Genomic DNA, 17,577 nt, shown 5'->3' with positions numbered 1-17,577 from the left:
GGACGATAAACAGTTGAGTTGGACCTTATTGTGTAAAACGGTTTAGTTTTACATGTCGTCCAGGGTGTACCCCCACCTCTCGCCCAGTCAGGTGGAATTGGCTCCAGCTCTCCCGGCGACCGATATGCCCTGTGACCTTAAGCGGTGTAGATGACATGACACTATTCCTTCAGTTTTTTGTTGTACCTGTAACTTGTACAAAGACAAATACATTGGATTAAATTCACCAAGTCAAACTTAAATAATCTAATTCCTTCTGTAAAGTCAATTTTATTTATTCTGATTCATAGAAGCATTTTTAGAAAATATACTCATTTTCAGGCCTGCAAAATCAGATTAAAACTGGAAGTGATTCACGGACTTAAATACTCTTGAAGAGATGGGAGAGCATGATAACACATTTCTCAATCATCACTGTCAGCATACAACAAAAGCATACTAACAAACACATATCAAATGATATATTATCACAAATAAAAACATTATTGTTAATCGGTAGAGTTACCACAATGACTAGTGCATTATTATTTTCAGTATTTACAACATCATGAGATTAATTAAAGTACAATTTCACTTTCAGTAGCCGCAGATTGTCAGCAAAGGACCGGGAGGGGGTGAGAGCATTATCAACATTAAATGATTTCTGCACAAACGCATGAAACAACAGTTACTGAGCATACTGGATAGACACTGAAATACTGTGTGTTTGAATGACCAGTACTTTATGTACTGCAGGTCACAGCGTCTTTTATGCCTGAGAAAAACCATAGCAAGTGCAACCAGTTAAAACAGAGAGTATACATTACATGCACTTTCAGCAACAAATGTTAACATGGATTAAAAGAAGAAAGAAAAAAAGCTGCATCAGCTGAGTGCACAGTTTTAAAAGCTCGTCTCTCTCCAGTCCTCCTTGTTCAAGTCTGGTGTTCTCTGCGAACTTCTCCCGCTCCACTGGTGACGTCATAGAACATCTCTGTTACCGAGCTGGGGACTGTCGCTACCTAAAGAAGCACATATAACATTGTTGCATGACTTAAAAGCTTCATTGTCATGTGTAATGTTAAAGATGTCGCTGGTAGAGACAAACCCACAGACAATTGTCAGCCAAACCTTCCCTCTCTCTTTTGAGAAATTCATCATGTAATATACAATTTAATTCCACTTTCAATCACAGAGCTCTGTGAACCCACTGTATACTTCCTGTCTAGACAAGGTTAGAGACTCGCTGGCGAACACAGCACAGCATTTAGCAGATTTCCAGCCAGATTTGTTCCAAGAGTTTCAAAATTTGATTAATTGACCACAAACAACTCCAAATAAAAGCCAGGGTTGGATTAATCTGCTGAATGTGTACAATCGTTAGCTCTGTCCTATGGTTGTTTCTGTGACCTCCAATTGGCCAAAGTAGCAATTAATGTTGATTTAAAGCCAAACTAATCAATATTTCATATTAACAATGGGCCAAATACAGTTTTTAGTGCTAAACCCACAGAGAATGATCAAATTACACACTTCATCTCAGCGCCATACAGCTGTCAGTAAATTTTGAATCAGTGTTTTAGATTCCTGGTCCTCAAACATGCTCTCATCAAGCTTTGCTTGAACAGCAGACCAGCTCTGGTATGTGGTGACTGAGATGTCTCACACAAGCACATTGATGGAAAACACAAATCAACAACACAACACAAAAACAAATCCTCCCCAAAAGACAAGCATTACATGTTTTAGATGGCGACTGGCATGACCGGGTTTTTACACTTGCTCTTTTATGGTCAACAGCCGATGTCACTTACTTCCAATGTGGCTGTGTTTCCGTTCTGTGGCTTTTGTTGTTGTGTTGTAACCTTTGCATTCATGTTGTCTATTAATGAGCTTGTGTTAGAAGTCTCGGTCACTGTACCAAACATCCAACACGTAAAGTTAGCCGCTAGGCAATCAGCATAGCAGCACATTTAGCTGCTCAATGACACAAGGAGAATAAATATTGGACTAGCATTGATCAAGTGGCAGGAAAAGCTTTTTTAAATGAAAACTAATGTTGCTCTGTGTCTTCTGGGTGTGTAAACAGCTTGCTAACACATTTGCCATATCATTTTTATGAGGCGATAATATGCCAGATGTTTTGTTTGAAGATGTTTTAAGCTTGCTGCCCCCAGGTGGCCAAATGATGCAAATGACGCAGATGTAAGTTTCCTACAGAATTATTCCCTTTAACACTTTAATTCAGGTTTGAGTTATTTTCTCTCTATTGGCCTGAATACAAAGTATCTGCTCGATGTTTCACACATCCTATATGACCAGCTTGTCTGCCACCATTTGTGCCATGTGGACCATTTTATCACTCTCACACTGATGATAATTCAGGTGCCCTGCAGCAGGTTTTGCATATATAGTGCATCACAGCGGTAATTGGCCTTGGTTGTGCCGCGTCATTTGAAGCCCCTGAATTCGACTGCCTGAGGTTTTCTTGTTGGTGCCAAACCTCTCAGGGTGGAAAGCGATATTGAATCAGCTAAACACGGCTGCCAATTATCGCAATAATGGAGCACGGTATCAAACAGGAATCAGCTCCAATTAAAGCAGGAGTGATAAAAGGTCCTAATCTGTCAAACGATGAAGCTCTCGTCTAATGGCACGCTTATCCAGGCAGCGTCAGATCCTGCTGCCAGCTGCAGTGACAAGTAGCTGGAAAACAACCAAATCACCTCTTTAAATTTCATCTGATGGTCTCTTACTTCGGTCAGCCATTTATTGAATACCGGAACAAGCGTGCCTTCAATACACAGGGGGTGACTCATATATGTACTATACAGTGAAAGTAAAAGTTTACACACAGTCAAGTTTTTGGCAAAATTTTCACATGTTTTGTTTGACTTAAATTAACTTTATAAATGTTGCAATAACTGTGACAGTGCAAACTTTTCCTGGGAAGTGAAACAGATACATACACCTGGTCCCGGGAGAATAGTCCAGAGATCTGTTTCTGTACTGGGGGAAACAGGGCTTTTTCACAGGGAATCTGCGATCGGAGGACCTCTCCAGATCGTAGGGACTGTCCCGTTCCATGCCTGAGGGAAAATGGCAGGAGACACACACACACACACACACATACACACACACAAACACAGTGGGGTGCAAGAACTCAAAAGGGGGTTACAGGATAAGGCTTCAAAGTGGTGCACAGCCAGCGTGTTCTACAGGCTTGGGAGCACATCAAATAACAGACTCGTGCTGCTTTCATTTGATAATTCATAACAAAGGCAGTACGCCATTGTTATGAATTATGGTCAAAAACAGCAAGATGTGCATTCATCTATGACATCCATGTTTGTAGTCGCTAAACAACATGCATACTGTGTATATATATTATATATACACAAATATGTGCAGCACATCAGCGGTCTGATACACAGAGTCAGTAAAACAGTACCTATGTCGAATGAGTTGGATTTCTTGTTGTGTTGTGATGTCGCTGGAAATCCATTACGGCCTCCCTCCTCATCTGATTGGTGGAATGATTGAGGTCATAATCATGATAATCATCATCATCAAATGCACACCATCTGATTCTCTCCATGTGGCCTGACTGACATCAACAACACATTTTATCTCCTTGAAGTTCTGCAGTCTATTATGGATATTGGAACTAACAGCTACCATGACTGTAGAGAAAATCCAAGAGTGCCATGCATATATATATATATACATATACATATGTGTGTGTGTCCAATAAAATGGCATTAAAGTAGCACCAATGGGATTTTACTTTGACTTCTGCCAACTCTCCTGTCACCTCTTTTCCTGTAAAGTGATGTTACTGTACCCTGACTGATGGCAGGATCTGTCGCCTCTGTCCCAGGCTTGGCAGATGACGCCAGAGGGCTTTTCTTCTCAGCGCTCCCCTCGTCTTGACTGATCGGCTGAGTGGGAGGCAAACTCCTCTGCTCGCTGCTGGGTTCTTCTCCCGGAGTGACAGGTGACGTTTTGGTGTTTTCTGGAGAGGTCTTGTCTCTTGAGAGGTCAAGACTGGACTGAAATTGGAGCATACATTAGTATTCAGGGATGTATGAGTCTACTGCATGAGAGATGCTTTTTTTTTTTCATGCTGGATACATAGTGTACCTTATTGGGAATAGGAGGCCGCTGTCCATCTAGTCCTCTTGTCCTCTGCTTCTCGTCTCGGTTTCTTTCACTCTGGTTTTCTTCTCGTTCCAGCCTTCCTGCCTCTTCTGGTGACAGAAAATCAAAGACAACACAACCTTTAGAAAGATCGACTGAAGCTTCTCCTCTTGCAGAAGCATTTCATGTGCATTCTGTTTAACCATGTAAACATTGGTTGGATAAGAGCTGAAATGTTTTCCAGACATGGATAAAATGAATGAAAAAAGACACCTCCCTATAAAGTAAAACGATGTAATGAAATACCAATAACTAATTTGTTTATTTTACATTTTCTGCATCAAGACTAAGGGAGGTAGATTTATAGAGATAGATAGTTTGACAGAGAGAGTGCAAGATAGATAAAGAGATAGAAAGAAAGATACAGAGAGAGAGAGAGATACAGAGAGATGGAGAGAAAGATAGAGTATTAGAGAGTGGCAGAAAGAAAGAAAGAGAGAGAGAGAGATGGACAGAGAAAGAGACTGATAAAGAGAGATAGAGAGAGATGTAGATAGAGATGCAGATAGAAAGATAGAGATCGATAGAGAGTAAGAGACGGACGACAATCTTTTTTTTTTTTACATAGGTGTGCATATGTTTAATTTGTTGATGGGTTCTCTCTGACATCAGCAGCAGTTTGCAGAAGTGCCTTTCAGGGAAAAAGAGTACATCTCTGAACCCATTAAGTTCCAGATCCTTACATTGATTTTCTGACATGACAGAGGTTCAGCTTGTTACATAGTCTAGACCTGAAACTAACAATAGCTCTCAACAATCAGCCTCTCTCTTTGTAAAGGCCCCTGAAGTTCAGAGCAGCAGACCTCTGGGATTCCGCTGAATCAGATCACTGCCACTCTTCTACTACTTCATCTCTCATTAAACTCACATTGACAGAGCTCCCTATAACCAATGATCTCTTAATGAGGCTGAGTTTTCAGATGTTGAGCTGCTTTATTTTAGACTTTTTACCCAGAGACTTTGAAGTGGGAAATAGAAAGGCGTTATAAAATGTAGAGAAATAAGAGCATCACAACATTGTTCATCAATTGTTCATCAACAGCATCTAGCTTTCATTGCAATGCACATTCCCTCAAATAACATCAATGCAATGATGCGTTTGGAAAACTTGAAGTGTTAATTGAATATGGCATATCACTGAAATTACAGATAATTAAATCAAGAGTTTGATTTCACTGTGCATCATCAAACCAATGTCCAAATTACTTATAAATATATCCATCTAAAATAGAGTAAGCTAGCACAGCTTTATTTTAATACTTGAGGATTCTATTGTTTATTCCATGTATTAATTTAGCAATCAGATTAAAAAATACTTTTTCCTTATTAAATAGCATGGCATGTTTTTTTTTTGGTTTCCATTTTAGAAGATCCAACATTTTCATTGGTTAAATTGCTAAAACCTGTTTAGAACATTTAAGTGCCATCTGGTTTGGAGACACGGAGGACAGACGCAACAAGATGTCTAAAGACATTAAAAAGGTTCTGGATGTTGTAAACCAGTCGACATAGACACAAAACAGATGTGTGAACATGTCTATGAGAGAGAACGAGGGAGCAAGAAAGAGAACGTGCCGCTGCTCACATGAAAAAATGAAAAATACAGAATGAGTGATCGAATATGTTACTATAAGAAGAGTAAAAAATATTTCTTAACATCATGAAACTGTGATGAGATGAATTGGACTGTGGCTGCCACAGTCTGAATAATTAACGTGAGACATTGACACTTCAAGGACACCACACGAGTGCGGCTGCCCACAGTAGGTTGTCGAAACAGGTTGAAACAATGGCGACTACTGAGTCGTACATTTGAGTAACCACTATTGGTTTCAGCCCTACTACAGTGATAAGGTAATGAGGGAAAGTGCATAATGTTAAACGTCTGTACTAATCTAGGTGCCTTGTTGTTTCCAACGTTCATTTGAAATTTCTTAAGCATTTCATTATCAATTATAGAACAATGCTTCTCACCAGGGTTAAGTTGTTAAAGTAAACCAACATGCTTGCATTTCATTGAATGATCTGTTCACTTCATTACAAGTGGGACTTGTATTTTGTGATTTGGTCTTTTACACTTTGAATGCACGCACATCATTTTGTGTTTCATAAGGATTCAGAAAGTCAGTTTGGCTTTTTGCATCAGGAATATCAAATAGTGAATACCTTCAAACTGAGCTAGAGTGATCACCATACTGTGATGTCACCTGTAAATGTTTAACTTGCAGTACCTAGACTCTCCTGCAGGTGTCTCTGCCTCATGATTGCCAGACTGGGCTTGGTGTTCTGTGGTGGCGGCTCTGGCCTCAGACCACAGGGGGCCACGGTCCCACCGCCGCTGTGTCTGTCCTCCTCCATCTCGGTCCGCGAGTCTGTCAGGGGCACGATCCTCTCCTGCCGGCCCGCCTCCATCTGTCTCTCCGTCTGCTGTTTGGAGGACACCACGTGGCCGTTAGTCCGAGTGTCTGCGGGGGCATCTGAGATGGTGGTCGATCTGTCTGTGTCGTGGTCCATCGCCTTCATGTCACAGGAGCTGCTGCCATCTGAGTCCTCGATTTCTGCTCCGATGCAGCTGTACACCATGCTGACCAGGTCTGTGGACTGTACAGGGACGGAGAAAGAGAGATACATCAAATCTGAAATCAATATTACACCATATATATGTTCATATATGATATCTGGTGTTCTCTAGTTTCCAGACGTTCGACTGAATTCATGCAGCTCCCCAGTCTGGTGGTAACAGTGGTGAGAGTGAAGCTTATCGATGAGATTTTAAATTCTACTGAATTCGATTAGGCCAAAACTAAATTGTCTCATTTTGCAAGGGATGTTCCTGAGAGCCTCTCAAGGATCAGTGAGGATCCACAGACTCTGCTTTGAGAGCCAAAGGGATTGAAATGACTCCGACTCTCTTTGCACACACAATCATGTGTTTTCACATGAGTGAGCAAAGATTTAAAGGCCCCATATTGTAGAAAGGGAGATTTCTATGTCAGTTTGATTATAGAGCAGCCCAGGAGCTGAATTAATACTGTAAAGGTATCAAAGCAATGAATCCACAGAGAATTGCACACAATCCATATTGAGACACTGTGCCTTCAGAAGGAGCCATCGACACCCAGGTAACTTTGTGATGTCACAAACAGTCTGTCAGTGAATCTCCCAGTTCGGCCTACTAACTTTATTAACAACACAACAACAAGCAGTCATTCTGTCACAAGTATAAGAGTCAGAAACATGTCGAGGAAACACTGCATATGTCAGGACGCTGTATATTTAATTTCACAGTGGCTACAACTCCTCCGAGGTGGTTATGTGTCACCCCTTCACATTTGTATACGTGTTTGTTTGTAAGCAAGATTACAAAAAATCAACAGGATGGATTTTCACAAAACATGTTAAAAGGATGCAGTATGGGTCAGGAAAGAACAAAATTTAATTTCGGTGATGAACTTTTTTTTCAGATTTGTAGATTATTGTTAATGGATCTTGATTAAAGAAACCAGGCATATTTAATGAACTGATATCTGTGTGTGTGTGCTGTTTGGTGCAGCTTGTGAGGTGACTGTTGGGCCTTGGCAGAGGTATGAGCTCCACTGCTATTCTAATTCTTTCTAGAATACAGCTCTACAGGGCTCTATAGTTGGAATTTGACCTTCCAGCTCATTTCAGTGCTGACTGACCATCACCATTTGTATTCACTGGGGATTTTTACCAAACCTGGTCGTGTGTTCCTCAGAAAACAGTTCCCACTCAGAGGAGAGGCTGAGAAAGCAACACAAAACAACTTGTTCTTGCTGCAGCTCCCAAGAGAAGCATGAGAGGAGATGTAAAACTATACTAAGATAGATTTTTGCTCCTAAACCACAAATACACCTTTTTTTTTATATACATCGAATTTTCAAATAAAACACAGAAAAACAGTAATCCATAGTCCTCCACACCTCAGACAAACAGCCTGAGACTGAGAATAGCAGGTTGTGGGCACAGCACGTAGCTATATATGGTGTCATGTAGTTTGGGACTGTAGGAATTGGAAGACGGAGGCTCAGAACTTGGATCCTGAGTCCGATTGGAACCAGATTAGAAAAAGAATACAGAACACATTTGCATTAACTTTAAACATTCTGGTGTGCCAGATTGGTGCAATGTGTGCCAAAAATATTCAGCCCACATGGAAGTAAAATACACTCTTTTGCTTTGGAATGTCATAATAAGCTACAGCACAGCAGTGATAATTCAGTGGTCACAGCATCAGATTGTCCCCAACAATGTACCTGTCTTTGGATGAGGCAGGGGGGGCTGACAGGCCTCATTCCATGCACAGGTACACCCTGCATCGGCCGAGGTGACGCCATGGTCCCGTTCGCTCCTGGAATAGAGCACTCCGGCCTCACGGTGTCCTTAGGGTGCTGAATCATGGAGTAGACGTTTTCTGAGGCGCTGCTGGAACAAACAAACGGTGAAACAAAACAAACATTTTTTGATGTCTGAATTGAGTCTTGACCTTTGGAGGCCAAGACACAATGAGTGATTTGCCCTAAAACTTACCTACACTTAAACTACAATAGACAACAAAGGCATGTGCTTCCTAGGGTTGGGTATTGTTGGGGTTCTTTCCAGTACCAGTGCTAAATCTTTATTTTTAAACCACTCCGGTGCCTAAACTGAATGTGAATGAGTAAGGGCAAAACTCTCATAACAAAATAACCCTACCCAACGACAATAATTCAACACTTGATAACAGTATCAGCAAAATACTCCAGCTCCCCTATTAATTTCCCACCCTACTGCCATTCCACTGTATTTCACTTTCCACGCTTACTGTCAGTAGTTAAGAGGGAAGCCAAGTTAATGCAGCAACAACCTCTTTGATTGCTTAGCAACGATCTGGAGGTAAAACACAGTAAACAGTTTTTCAAAGGCTGTTCTTATCTATAGCTGCATGGCCTTCGGATGACTCATCCATTCTTCTATTCCTCTCTGTTCTAAAACTAGGCCGTTGACCAGCAGAGGCGGCTGCATCACCAGGTTTTGGTTTCGTCACAATCCCATCGGGTTCAATTTGGAACCACTTCTGTCAGCTGAAAAACACTGGAGCTCTCGCTGAGTGCCTCTTCCTCTCCATGTCCAAGCGTGTACCTGCTTTTAATGGTGGAGTTTGCAAGGAGCACCATTCTTTTCTTTCTGTCGCTATCAGTGTCATTGATTTTTATACAATAAGTTTAAAGATTTTACTTTCTGTACCTTTTTGCAACCTTTTATAAACTTTGGTCCAGTTGTAACAGCAGCTTTAATGCATGCGGTGTCATAAATTCAAACCAAAGTATAAAAGTTGAAGACGGCAAAATATTTTCTTCCATTAAAATATTTATGAAGCTATAAAGCGAGGTTAATGCCCAGCCCTGGCTTAATTTAACAGCCATCTCGTTCTCTATGTCTGTGCATTTCAGTGTTACTTCCACTCAGCCCCTCCGCAGCGTACTAACTCTGAGTCCTGATTAGAGATGGTGGAGTTGCGGTTCTTGCGGAAGCCAGAGAAAATGGACAGCACGCTGCGTCTTTTCTTCCTCCGTAGCGACTGGGCCTGATGGAGGGATGACAACTGACTGAAAGGAAGAGAAAGCACAGGGAAAAAGGAAGAGAGATGAAGTTATAAGTTAAAAACGAGAGTAAAAAGGGCAAATGGTTACCAATCAGCCCCAACTAGGATGAGTTTTCTGTAGAAGTCGTCACTGACAACCTGATCCCTTACAGCTCCCGACACTGGGCATATTATATTACTTATGCTAATGCACCATTTAACTATGACAGATAACAGACTTTGTATTCTGAGTGGCCTGTGCAGACGGTTTAACATGTTTGACAGAAGGCATAGTTTTTGCTGGCAGTTAATCTTTACTCATGCACTGTCTTCCATTGTTTTCATTGAGCACATTTTGTCATGCAGCCTTATCGTTGTTTGGGAGCCATCACCATCATGTGTCTGGAGAAGACAAACTGCAGCTTTGAGTGGCACATTTTTGAGCAATTTTTGTGGATCTTACAACCTTGCGTCGCTAGCACCACATTAAAAACTGAACCCAGATTGCGGAAGTCATGTTTTTCCAATACAACCAGTCACGACTCACTCATTTTACTGTCATTTTACCAAGTTTAGTTTGCTATTGAAGATTCTTTCTGCTAGCATTGAGAAGTAAAGGACAGATTTAACAGATTTTTAATCCTATAATAGTCCGAATGCACACACTGGATGATCTGCCTAGAACGTAAGACGACACATTTGCCGTTTGTAGGAAGTTATTTAACAGTGGCGATTCCAGAGAATTGAAGCTGTATACATTTTGCAGCTGGAGGGGAGTTGGAAATTCATTGTTGTTTATAGTCACAGCTGTACGATACATTCGGTGGTGACGCTTCCCGGTCAGCTCTCTCTCTCTCGGGGTTCATACATCAAATAATTTAATTTCAAAAATGTTTTTTTCCCGTTAAACTTTGTTTCAACCATTTGCTGCTATAAAAACAGGGTCATATGTCATATGATTGACAGCTGTGATTGACTCGTTATCGGTCAAGAGCAGGTGTTGGTGGGACCTCAATACCAAAGCTCCTACTGAGCAGACTCTGGACAAATCATGTCAAGAGCACAACATGGCAGCAACAGAATCCAGGATAATTTAACTTTATATATAAAATATAAATATCTGTAATGATTTATATGTCACTAACAGCGAAAAGACTGATTTACATGACCATGGAAGACTTGGTGCTGTTTCTATTGCATGTAGAAATAACTGTAAGGAGGAATCCTTGTTGTGATGCGGGAGCATATTAATATACAGGTATTTTTGGTGCAACAGGTTGATAGGTGTTATTTTATTTTGTGTTGTTGGTGCTCTAATGTAAGACTATGCATCTAATTTAAATTAAATACAATAATAAATAATACATTTAGGTGATACTGTTACGTTCAACACAATGTGATTAATATTTCCCTTTTTATGCACTGATAGTATTAGTAGATAGTTTTGAAGCTAAATCATATTCACCATATGAGAAAAAAAATCCAAGCATTATCTTGTAATTACAAAGTCTCATATAATTTTGACTCAGTGTGTCATGATTACAACTTGGCATCTGGTAATTAAATCTCCACATGATAATGAGGAAACGATCCCATAATTATGCTAAAAAGTCCAGTCACTGTTTGAGAAGACAGGACTGTGATGACCATGTCTGTTTACTATTATTTATTTTCAGAATTACTTTGGCGATTCAGTCTAATCTATCCATCCACATAGTATCCATGGTTTTATAAATGTGTCAACTTTACCCTGGAATCTCAAATTACTGGGCTTGATTAGCTGATCAGTTTAAACCTACATTAACTGCATTTTACCCACATGAGGGTCATTAGAGGTAAAAAAAACAACACAAACAAAAAACTGACTTGAAACAGCAGATCTCTAGAGGCAGTCACTTATTTGCATGCCCAGAAACATTTGCATGTATTTGAGTCAAACCTCTGGCCACCAGGTGAATATGAGAATGCATTATCTGGCTCAGGTTCAATTTACCAACTTGTTAGTTTAGGAGGTTGTGTTTAAATCATTGTTTGTTAGTTAGTTAACAGGATCCTGCAAAGACTACTAGATGGATTGTGACAAAACTTGGTGGAAGGAAAAACCCATTGAATTTTGACACAGATCTGAATAAGGTTGATTTCTCAGACGACAATTCATTGATCTTGATTTAAAAAAATAATAATTTAGAGAGTGTGTGTGTGGTCACCATGGTAATCAGATATTGTTTTCATGTCAACACAAAATAAAGACTCCGTCAGCTACCTGTCGGGTAGAACTCTCTTGCTGTAGAAATCAGGTAGTCCATCCTCCAACATGTTGACTGCTCCATTCTCTGAGCAGTGCTACACACAAACACACAAACACACACACACACACACACAGAATAAGAATGATTAATCCACCATGTTGACAAAAAGCTAAAAGGCTGAGAAAAGGCATTATCATTTCAAATGGTTGGCTGGTAAACCTGAATCCACTGCCAACAGAAATTTGTTTTGTAGAACAACTCTTCACCATGCTGCCCGAACTGACTTTGTACCAGGTTTGTACCGATAAAAAAAGAAAAGTTTTCATAAAAGTCTATAAACAAACACGCTAAGTTGGAGGCCGCCCCCCCAGCCCCTAGGAGATGGCTGTGCATGATGAACATTTGAGTCACTCAGACATAAGCGACAGCTTCCCACTTTAAAAAGGAACTTATTTTTGGAGAGTGCCACTGGCATTGAAAACAAGACGAAGAACAAAGGTTCATACAAAACAGTCAGTCAACAGGTTGAAAAAGAAAATATATATATATATATACACATATTGGGGTTATTTTCTCACCTCTACACCCTCCCCGTTCTCTAAAAAAAACATGCACTACCTTCACACTGCCTTAAACAATTAATGCAGGGACAATTAAACATGCACCATGCTGCAACAATTAAAACAAAAGAATGAAAAATTAAATAAAATTCTACATTGTTCCATAAAAGGACCCAATTTAAGAAGTGTAAAACTAAACTAAACTCACTAAATCAAGTCCGAATCGTATTGTATCTTATGTTGAGTGGGAGTAGGGATGTCACAAGAACTGATACTTTGGTAAAAAATTGATGCCAAAATTCTAAAAACTTCACACGTCAAACGTTACAGTACTGTAGGTACAGAATAACTAGATATTGTGTGTGTGTGTGTTCAGCCTCTGCTCTTTTCTTACAGACATTGAGCTATACCTGATATCTGAAATCTTGTAATTTTCTACATACCACTGCTCTGTTTTAAAATGTTAATAGTCTTTTCTTTTTATTTATTACTTGGAGGCCACATAGCCACTGATGTTTTTTCTATGTTTAAATTTCTTTAAATGGGAGTTATTGTTTTAAGTTGTCTTTGTTTTCTGCCTTGGCATCGAATTGGCTATCGAGAATCGTGGAAATTTTATTGTAACTGCATCGACTACTAAATGTTTGGTATTGTGACATCCCTAAGTGGGAGTATCCACCCTCAAGAGGAGCTGCTCCCTGCCCACTGAGGCTCAGAACAAAGTCAAAGGTCAGTGCCATGCTCCATGTCATAGACTGTATGTAAAGATGGACGACATGTCTTCAGTTCCTCTCACTATGCAGAAATGAAGCCTATACATTCCATACATGCATGCTTTATCTGTCTGCACTGTAGTGTTCAGAGAATAGAGCCACAGAATCGAGATCCCATCAATACATGTGCTCGACCAATAGCGGGTCATTCTCACCTGTCAATCATGACATTTCACCATGTTTTTATGGCGTCAAATAACTAATTAAAACCAAACTTACAAAGTAAAAGTACACATAACCATACATCAGTGAAATTAGAATCATCTGAAAGGACATAGATCATATTTGAGGAAAAGCTTTGACACGTCCTATCCACTAACTTCGAAGAGGCAGGGCAGCTTTACTGCAGCCAGCCACCAGGAGGGAAATGAGAAGCAGTCATGTCATCCATCTTTACAAACAGTCCACGCTCCATGGCATCAACTCACAGATTCAGGAGGGAGGTGCCCTGCTCTGTGTCTCCGCGGTGGGCGTGGCCGGACGTGGGTCACGTGACGTAAGGGCGAGCCGTTGGTCGGGAGGGTGGACAGACACTCCCATGATGCCGAGTGGGTAAGAGGGGCAGAGTGGGGTGCAGCAGGCGGGGTGGGAGACGAGCTGGATTCGTCACCTAAACCTAAAGTGAGACGAAACGGACGTGGAAATTTGAGATAAAACACAAAAACACTAACAGGTCGATTGCTGTGAAGCAGAAAATGGTTCACAATGACTTTTATTCTTATTATTCTTAAACCATTACCACCAAAGTAGAAAGAGTTCAGCCTGAGGACAGCTTCAGAGAACAAATATCAATGCTTTAATTCTAACAAATTACATGCAAACATTTTGACACAGATTAAGAAAAAGTTGCAGACTTTGTGTGGCTGATGAAATGCAGTACTTTTTTTTTTTCATGTACTTGAACATCAATTGACCCTGACCCTGATGTATCACGCAGCAGCATCACGAGGCAGAACACTCACTCAGTCTGGTGGAGACAGGACGGATTCTTCTGGTTCTGGAGCTCCGCTTCTTAATAGCCATGGTATCCTTTCATCAGAGGAGACAGTTATGTAATGTGCGGTGGTTTTTATTTGTGAGACAAGGTCCAGGTACAGTCAGTTTATTAGTCAGAGCTGGATAGAACTAATAAAAGTCTAGTACAACAGTCCTGTCATAAATCCCCCCTCAATGAAGGTTTCAATGTTCAGGTTTTGATGAAACTGTTTCAGAGACGTGTTAATTCAACTTTACGATCCTGTTGGACACTGCAGTTTGTTCTGCTGTGGAACTGCTTTTTGTTATAATGACAGATGCTTTTATTTGTCCTCCCCAATTATGCATCCATCCACCCATCCATATATTCATCCATCCATCCACCAACCCAACCAAATATTCATCCATCTACCCGCATATATATTCATCCATCCATCCACCCACCCACATATTCATCCATCCATCTATATACCCATCCATCCACCCACATATTCATTCATCCATCCACCCACCCACCCACATGTTCATCCATCCATCCATCCACCCATATATATATATTCATCCATCCATCCATCCACCCACATATTCATCCATCCATCTTTATACCCATCCATCCACCCACATGTACATTCATCCATCCATCCACTCACCCACATATTCATCCATCCATCCACCCACATAATTATCCATCCATCCCTCCATCCATCCATCCATCCACCCACCCACCCACATATTTATTCATCCATCCACCCACATATTCATCCATCCATCAAATTCTTCCAGAAATCGCTGTATATGACAGATATCTCACATATCTCAAAAACTGTTCATCTTATCTTGTTAAGGAACAAATGAAGTGCAGTATCAAATTCATTGTGTTTTGGACACATGATATGTTGAATACTAATAACCTTTGAATGAACAGTAGCAGTGGCTGCTGGGACTCATCAATGTAAGTGATGTTCTTGACAACAGGCACGTTCACAACAACGGTAACTGAGAATGACTCTCCAGTTCAGGGTTCTGTGTGCTGTGTTGAGCTTCACCGAACTTTAAATAAAGAGGAGAAGTGTGCAGCAGCGGTGGCCCAGCTTCAGGTGTCCAGCATCACTACAGGCCAACTAAACAACCCATTCTTAACAGTCAGGTTTAGAACAGGCACTGCTCTAGTAGTGCAGCTCAATTCAACAGCACTACAATGTACAGTACACCCTCAAAATGAGGTCTCAGTTACTGAAGATTATAACCTTCATGAAGGCAGGATTTACTGCAGGAGTGCTGTGCTAGACTGCAGGGTGTTTCCCACCATTGAAAGGCTTTGGTGTAGAATCTGAGAGAAATCAACAGATCTAAACTGTGCTGAAGAGAACAGTAATAAACAGTAAGGTGAGAATTTTAAAAAAGCCAAAAGCCTTTTTGCCTTTGTGTTTAGGATTCGCCAGTGCCCCACTGTGGGGGTAGGAACACTCTCAGTAGACTGGAAACGTTTAAGCTGTGTGAGAGAAGCATCGACTCGCTACAGTAACCAAGTCAGCTGGCTAATAGCTGCATGCACTGACTGAGAAACGCATAGAAGACACCTTGACACTGAAAGTCTTGTGTTACCATTGTTATATTGTATGGCACAAGGTGCTCTGAGTAAGACTTTGGTGGAAACGCTTGCAATCGCTAGCCAATAAAAGCACAGGGCCCCTTTACATGTCTAGAGCCCAGGGATAGAGGATCAAGAGCCCCCCTGGTGACATTGGTGCGGATCAACTTTTGTATGGGTGAATTTTTATCCTTATTAACTCGTGGCCTCGACCCCCCCCCCCCCACCCCAAGGAACATTTTCAAACAGAAAGCTCAAGACAATTATTGTTTGAAAAATAGAACTCAAAGCAGAGGAAAAGGGGAAATTGTCACATTTCAGATGTTGAAACTGGTGAATGTTTTTTCTCTTTTGTTGAAGAATTACTTTAACAGCATATTATCAAAATTGTTCATTCATTTGCTGTAAATCAAATAACTGCACTTACTATTCCCAGGTTGACTCCCAAGTCCTCATCAGTGAATTCCAGAGACTCCACTATTCTCGACTGTCTGATCGTGCGTCTGCCCGTTCCAACATCATCCCAACGTTTGGCCTGAGACACCTGGCGCAGCTGTGACACACACATCAAAAACGTGCACCATCACATATACACGACAATACGCCTCAACACAGTCTCAGAGGAGTATTATATACACTATTGTGTGTGTGTGTGTGTGTGTGTGTGTGTGTGTGTGTGCATATATATATATATATATATATATATATATATACATAATATGTAATATAAAGAATAAAATACAGTTTCTTGATAATCAAAGTGGACTGAGGCATAATGAAGTACACTCTGGCACTGCAGTGAAACAGGAGAATGAGATGTAACAGTCGAGTCGGTGAATGGAATACAAAACACAGCAGTGTGGTGTCACTGCCAGAAAGCTATTTTTGCCTCAGTTTTCACTGGCTTCACTTTAAACATTTTAATTTTATGGAGAGGAGAATGTGCAGGGTGTAATCGTGTCCTCAGCTGACTCATGATTTAGCTGGTATGTTGTCTCTGAGGACAAAGTTCTCCTTGCTTTATACTTTTGAACCTAATTCCAATGACACTAAACCACAGCTGCTGAATTTAAAAAGTAGAAATTTAAGAGCACAAGTTTAGAGTCTAGGAGATTCACATCAAAATGTTTCCTGACACATCACATTTTGACATGTTAGAAAAAGTCTTACATTTAGGTTTTGTAGAATGAGGTTGAGTTGCTTAACTCAATACATTGAAACAGATGCTGTTGACTTTGACATTTGAGTAGCAGCAGCATTTCTGTGCTGACTCTACAGAACTGTTACCGGCTGATGTGGCTGGAGGCACAGTTATATAACAACAATATCAATAATGTGTGTGATCTGTAAGAGACTTCTTAAATACGGATTGAATCGGACAAGAATGTTCTCTGACTCATCTTACTATGAAAATATATTGACTCACAAATCATCATATCATGCACAAACACTGCACAGATCACTGAATGTACACAGCCGTGAGTGGTTTTCTTGAAGCTGTAGTGGGTTAAATATGGATTATTATTTACACAGAAGTGCTAAAAATATGTCTGCATGAGCTGCGTGTCTCAGACATGTCTCCTGAAACCACTTTCAAGGTCCTGAAAACCACTTTTCTCAGAGAAAAACTGTTTTGATGGGTTTTGTGTTCTACCCACTCCACTGA

At 40.6% G+C, this 17,577-nt stretch overlaps 1 protein-coding gene across 5 annotated transcripts in view; it reads right to left on the bottom strand.

Annotated features, from left to right (window-relative positions):
• Positions 1 to 250: 250 nt before the first annotated feature.
• The window catches only part of carmil3 (capping protein regulator and myosin 1 linker 3), an 88,425-nt gene continuing 71,098 nt past the window's right edge, over positions 251 to 17,577 (bottom strand). For 2 of the 5 annotated variants that reach the window (XM_020113186.2, XM_020113200.2), the window contains exons 29-40: positions 16,339 to 16,464; positions 14,308 to 14,374; positions 13,774 to 13,961; positions 12,027 to 12,106; positions 9,669 to 9,788; positions 8,457 to 8,625; positions 6,411 to 6,780; positions 4,123 to 4,229; positions 3,824 to 4,031; positions 3,431 to 3,502; positions 2,949 to 3,068; positions 251 to 1,001 (exon numbers count right to left, since the gene is read on the bottom strand). In XM_020113186.2, coding sequence (XP_019968745.2) covers positions 961 to 1,001; positions 2,949 to 3,068; positions 3,431 to 3,502; positions 3,824 to 4,031; positions 4,123 to 4,229; positions 6,411 to 6,780; positions 8,457 to 8,625; positions 9,669 to 9,788; positions 12,027 to 12,106; positions 13,774 to 13,961; positions 14,308 to 14,374; positions 16,339 to 16,464 — 1,668 coding nt within the window. In that variant the 3' untranslated portion in view covers positions 251 to 960. The remainder of the gene's footprint in view (positions 1,002 to 2,948; positions 3,069 to 3,430; positions 3,503 to 3,823; positions 4,032 to 4,122; positions 4,230 to 6,410; positions 6,781 to 8,456; positions 8,626 to 9,668; positions 9,789 to 12,026; positions 12,107 to 13,773; positions 13,962 to 14,307; positions 14,375 to 16,338; positions 16,465 to 17,577) is intronic. The other 3 variants (XM_020113194.2, XM_020113207.2, XM_069511606.1) reach the window with 2 other exon arrangements.

The sequence above is a fragment of the Paralichthys olivaceus genome, chromosome 16 (assembly GCF_024713975.1).
Source record: "Paralichthys olivaceus isolate ysfri-2021 chromosome 16, ASM2471397v2, whole genome shotgun sequence".
NCBI classification, from domain to species: Eukaryota; Metazoa; Chordata; class Actinopteri; order Pleuronectiformes; family Paralichthyidae; genus Paralichthys; species Paralichthys olivaceus.
Note: the sequence above shows the minus strand (reverse complement) of the source record. Positions and strands in the feature narration are given on the sequence as shown.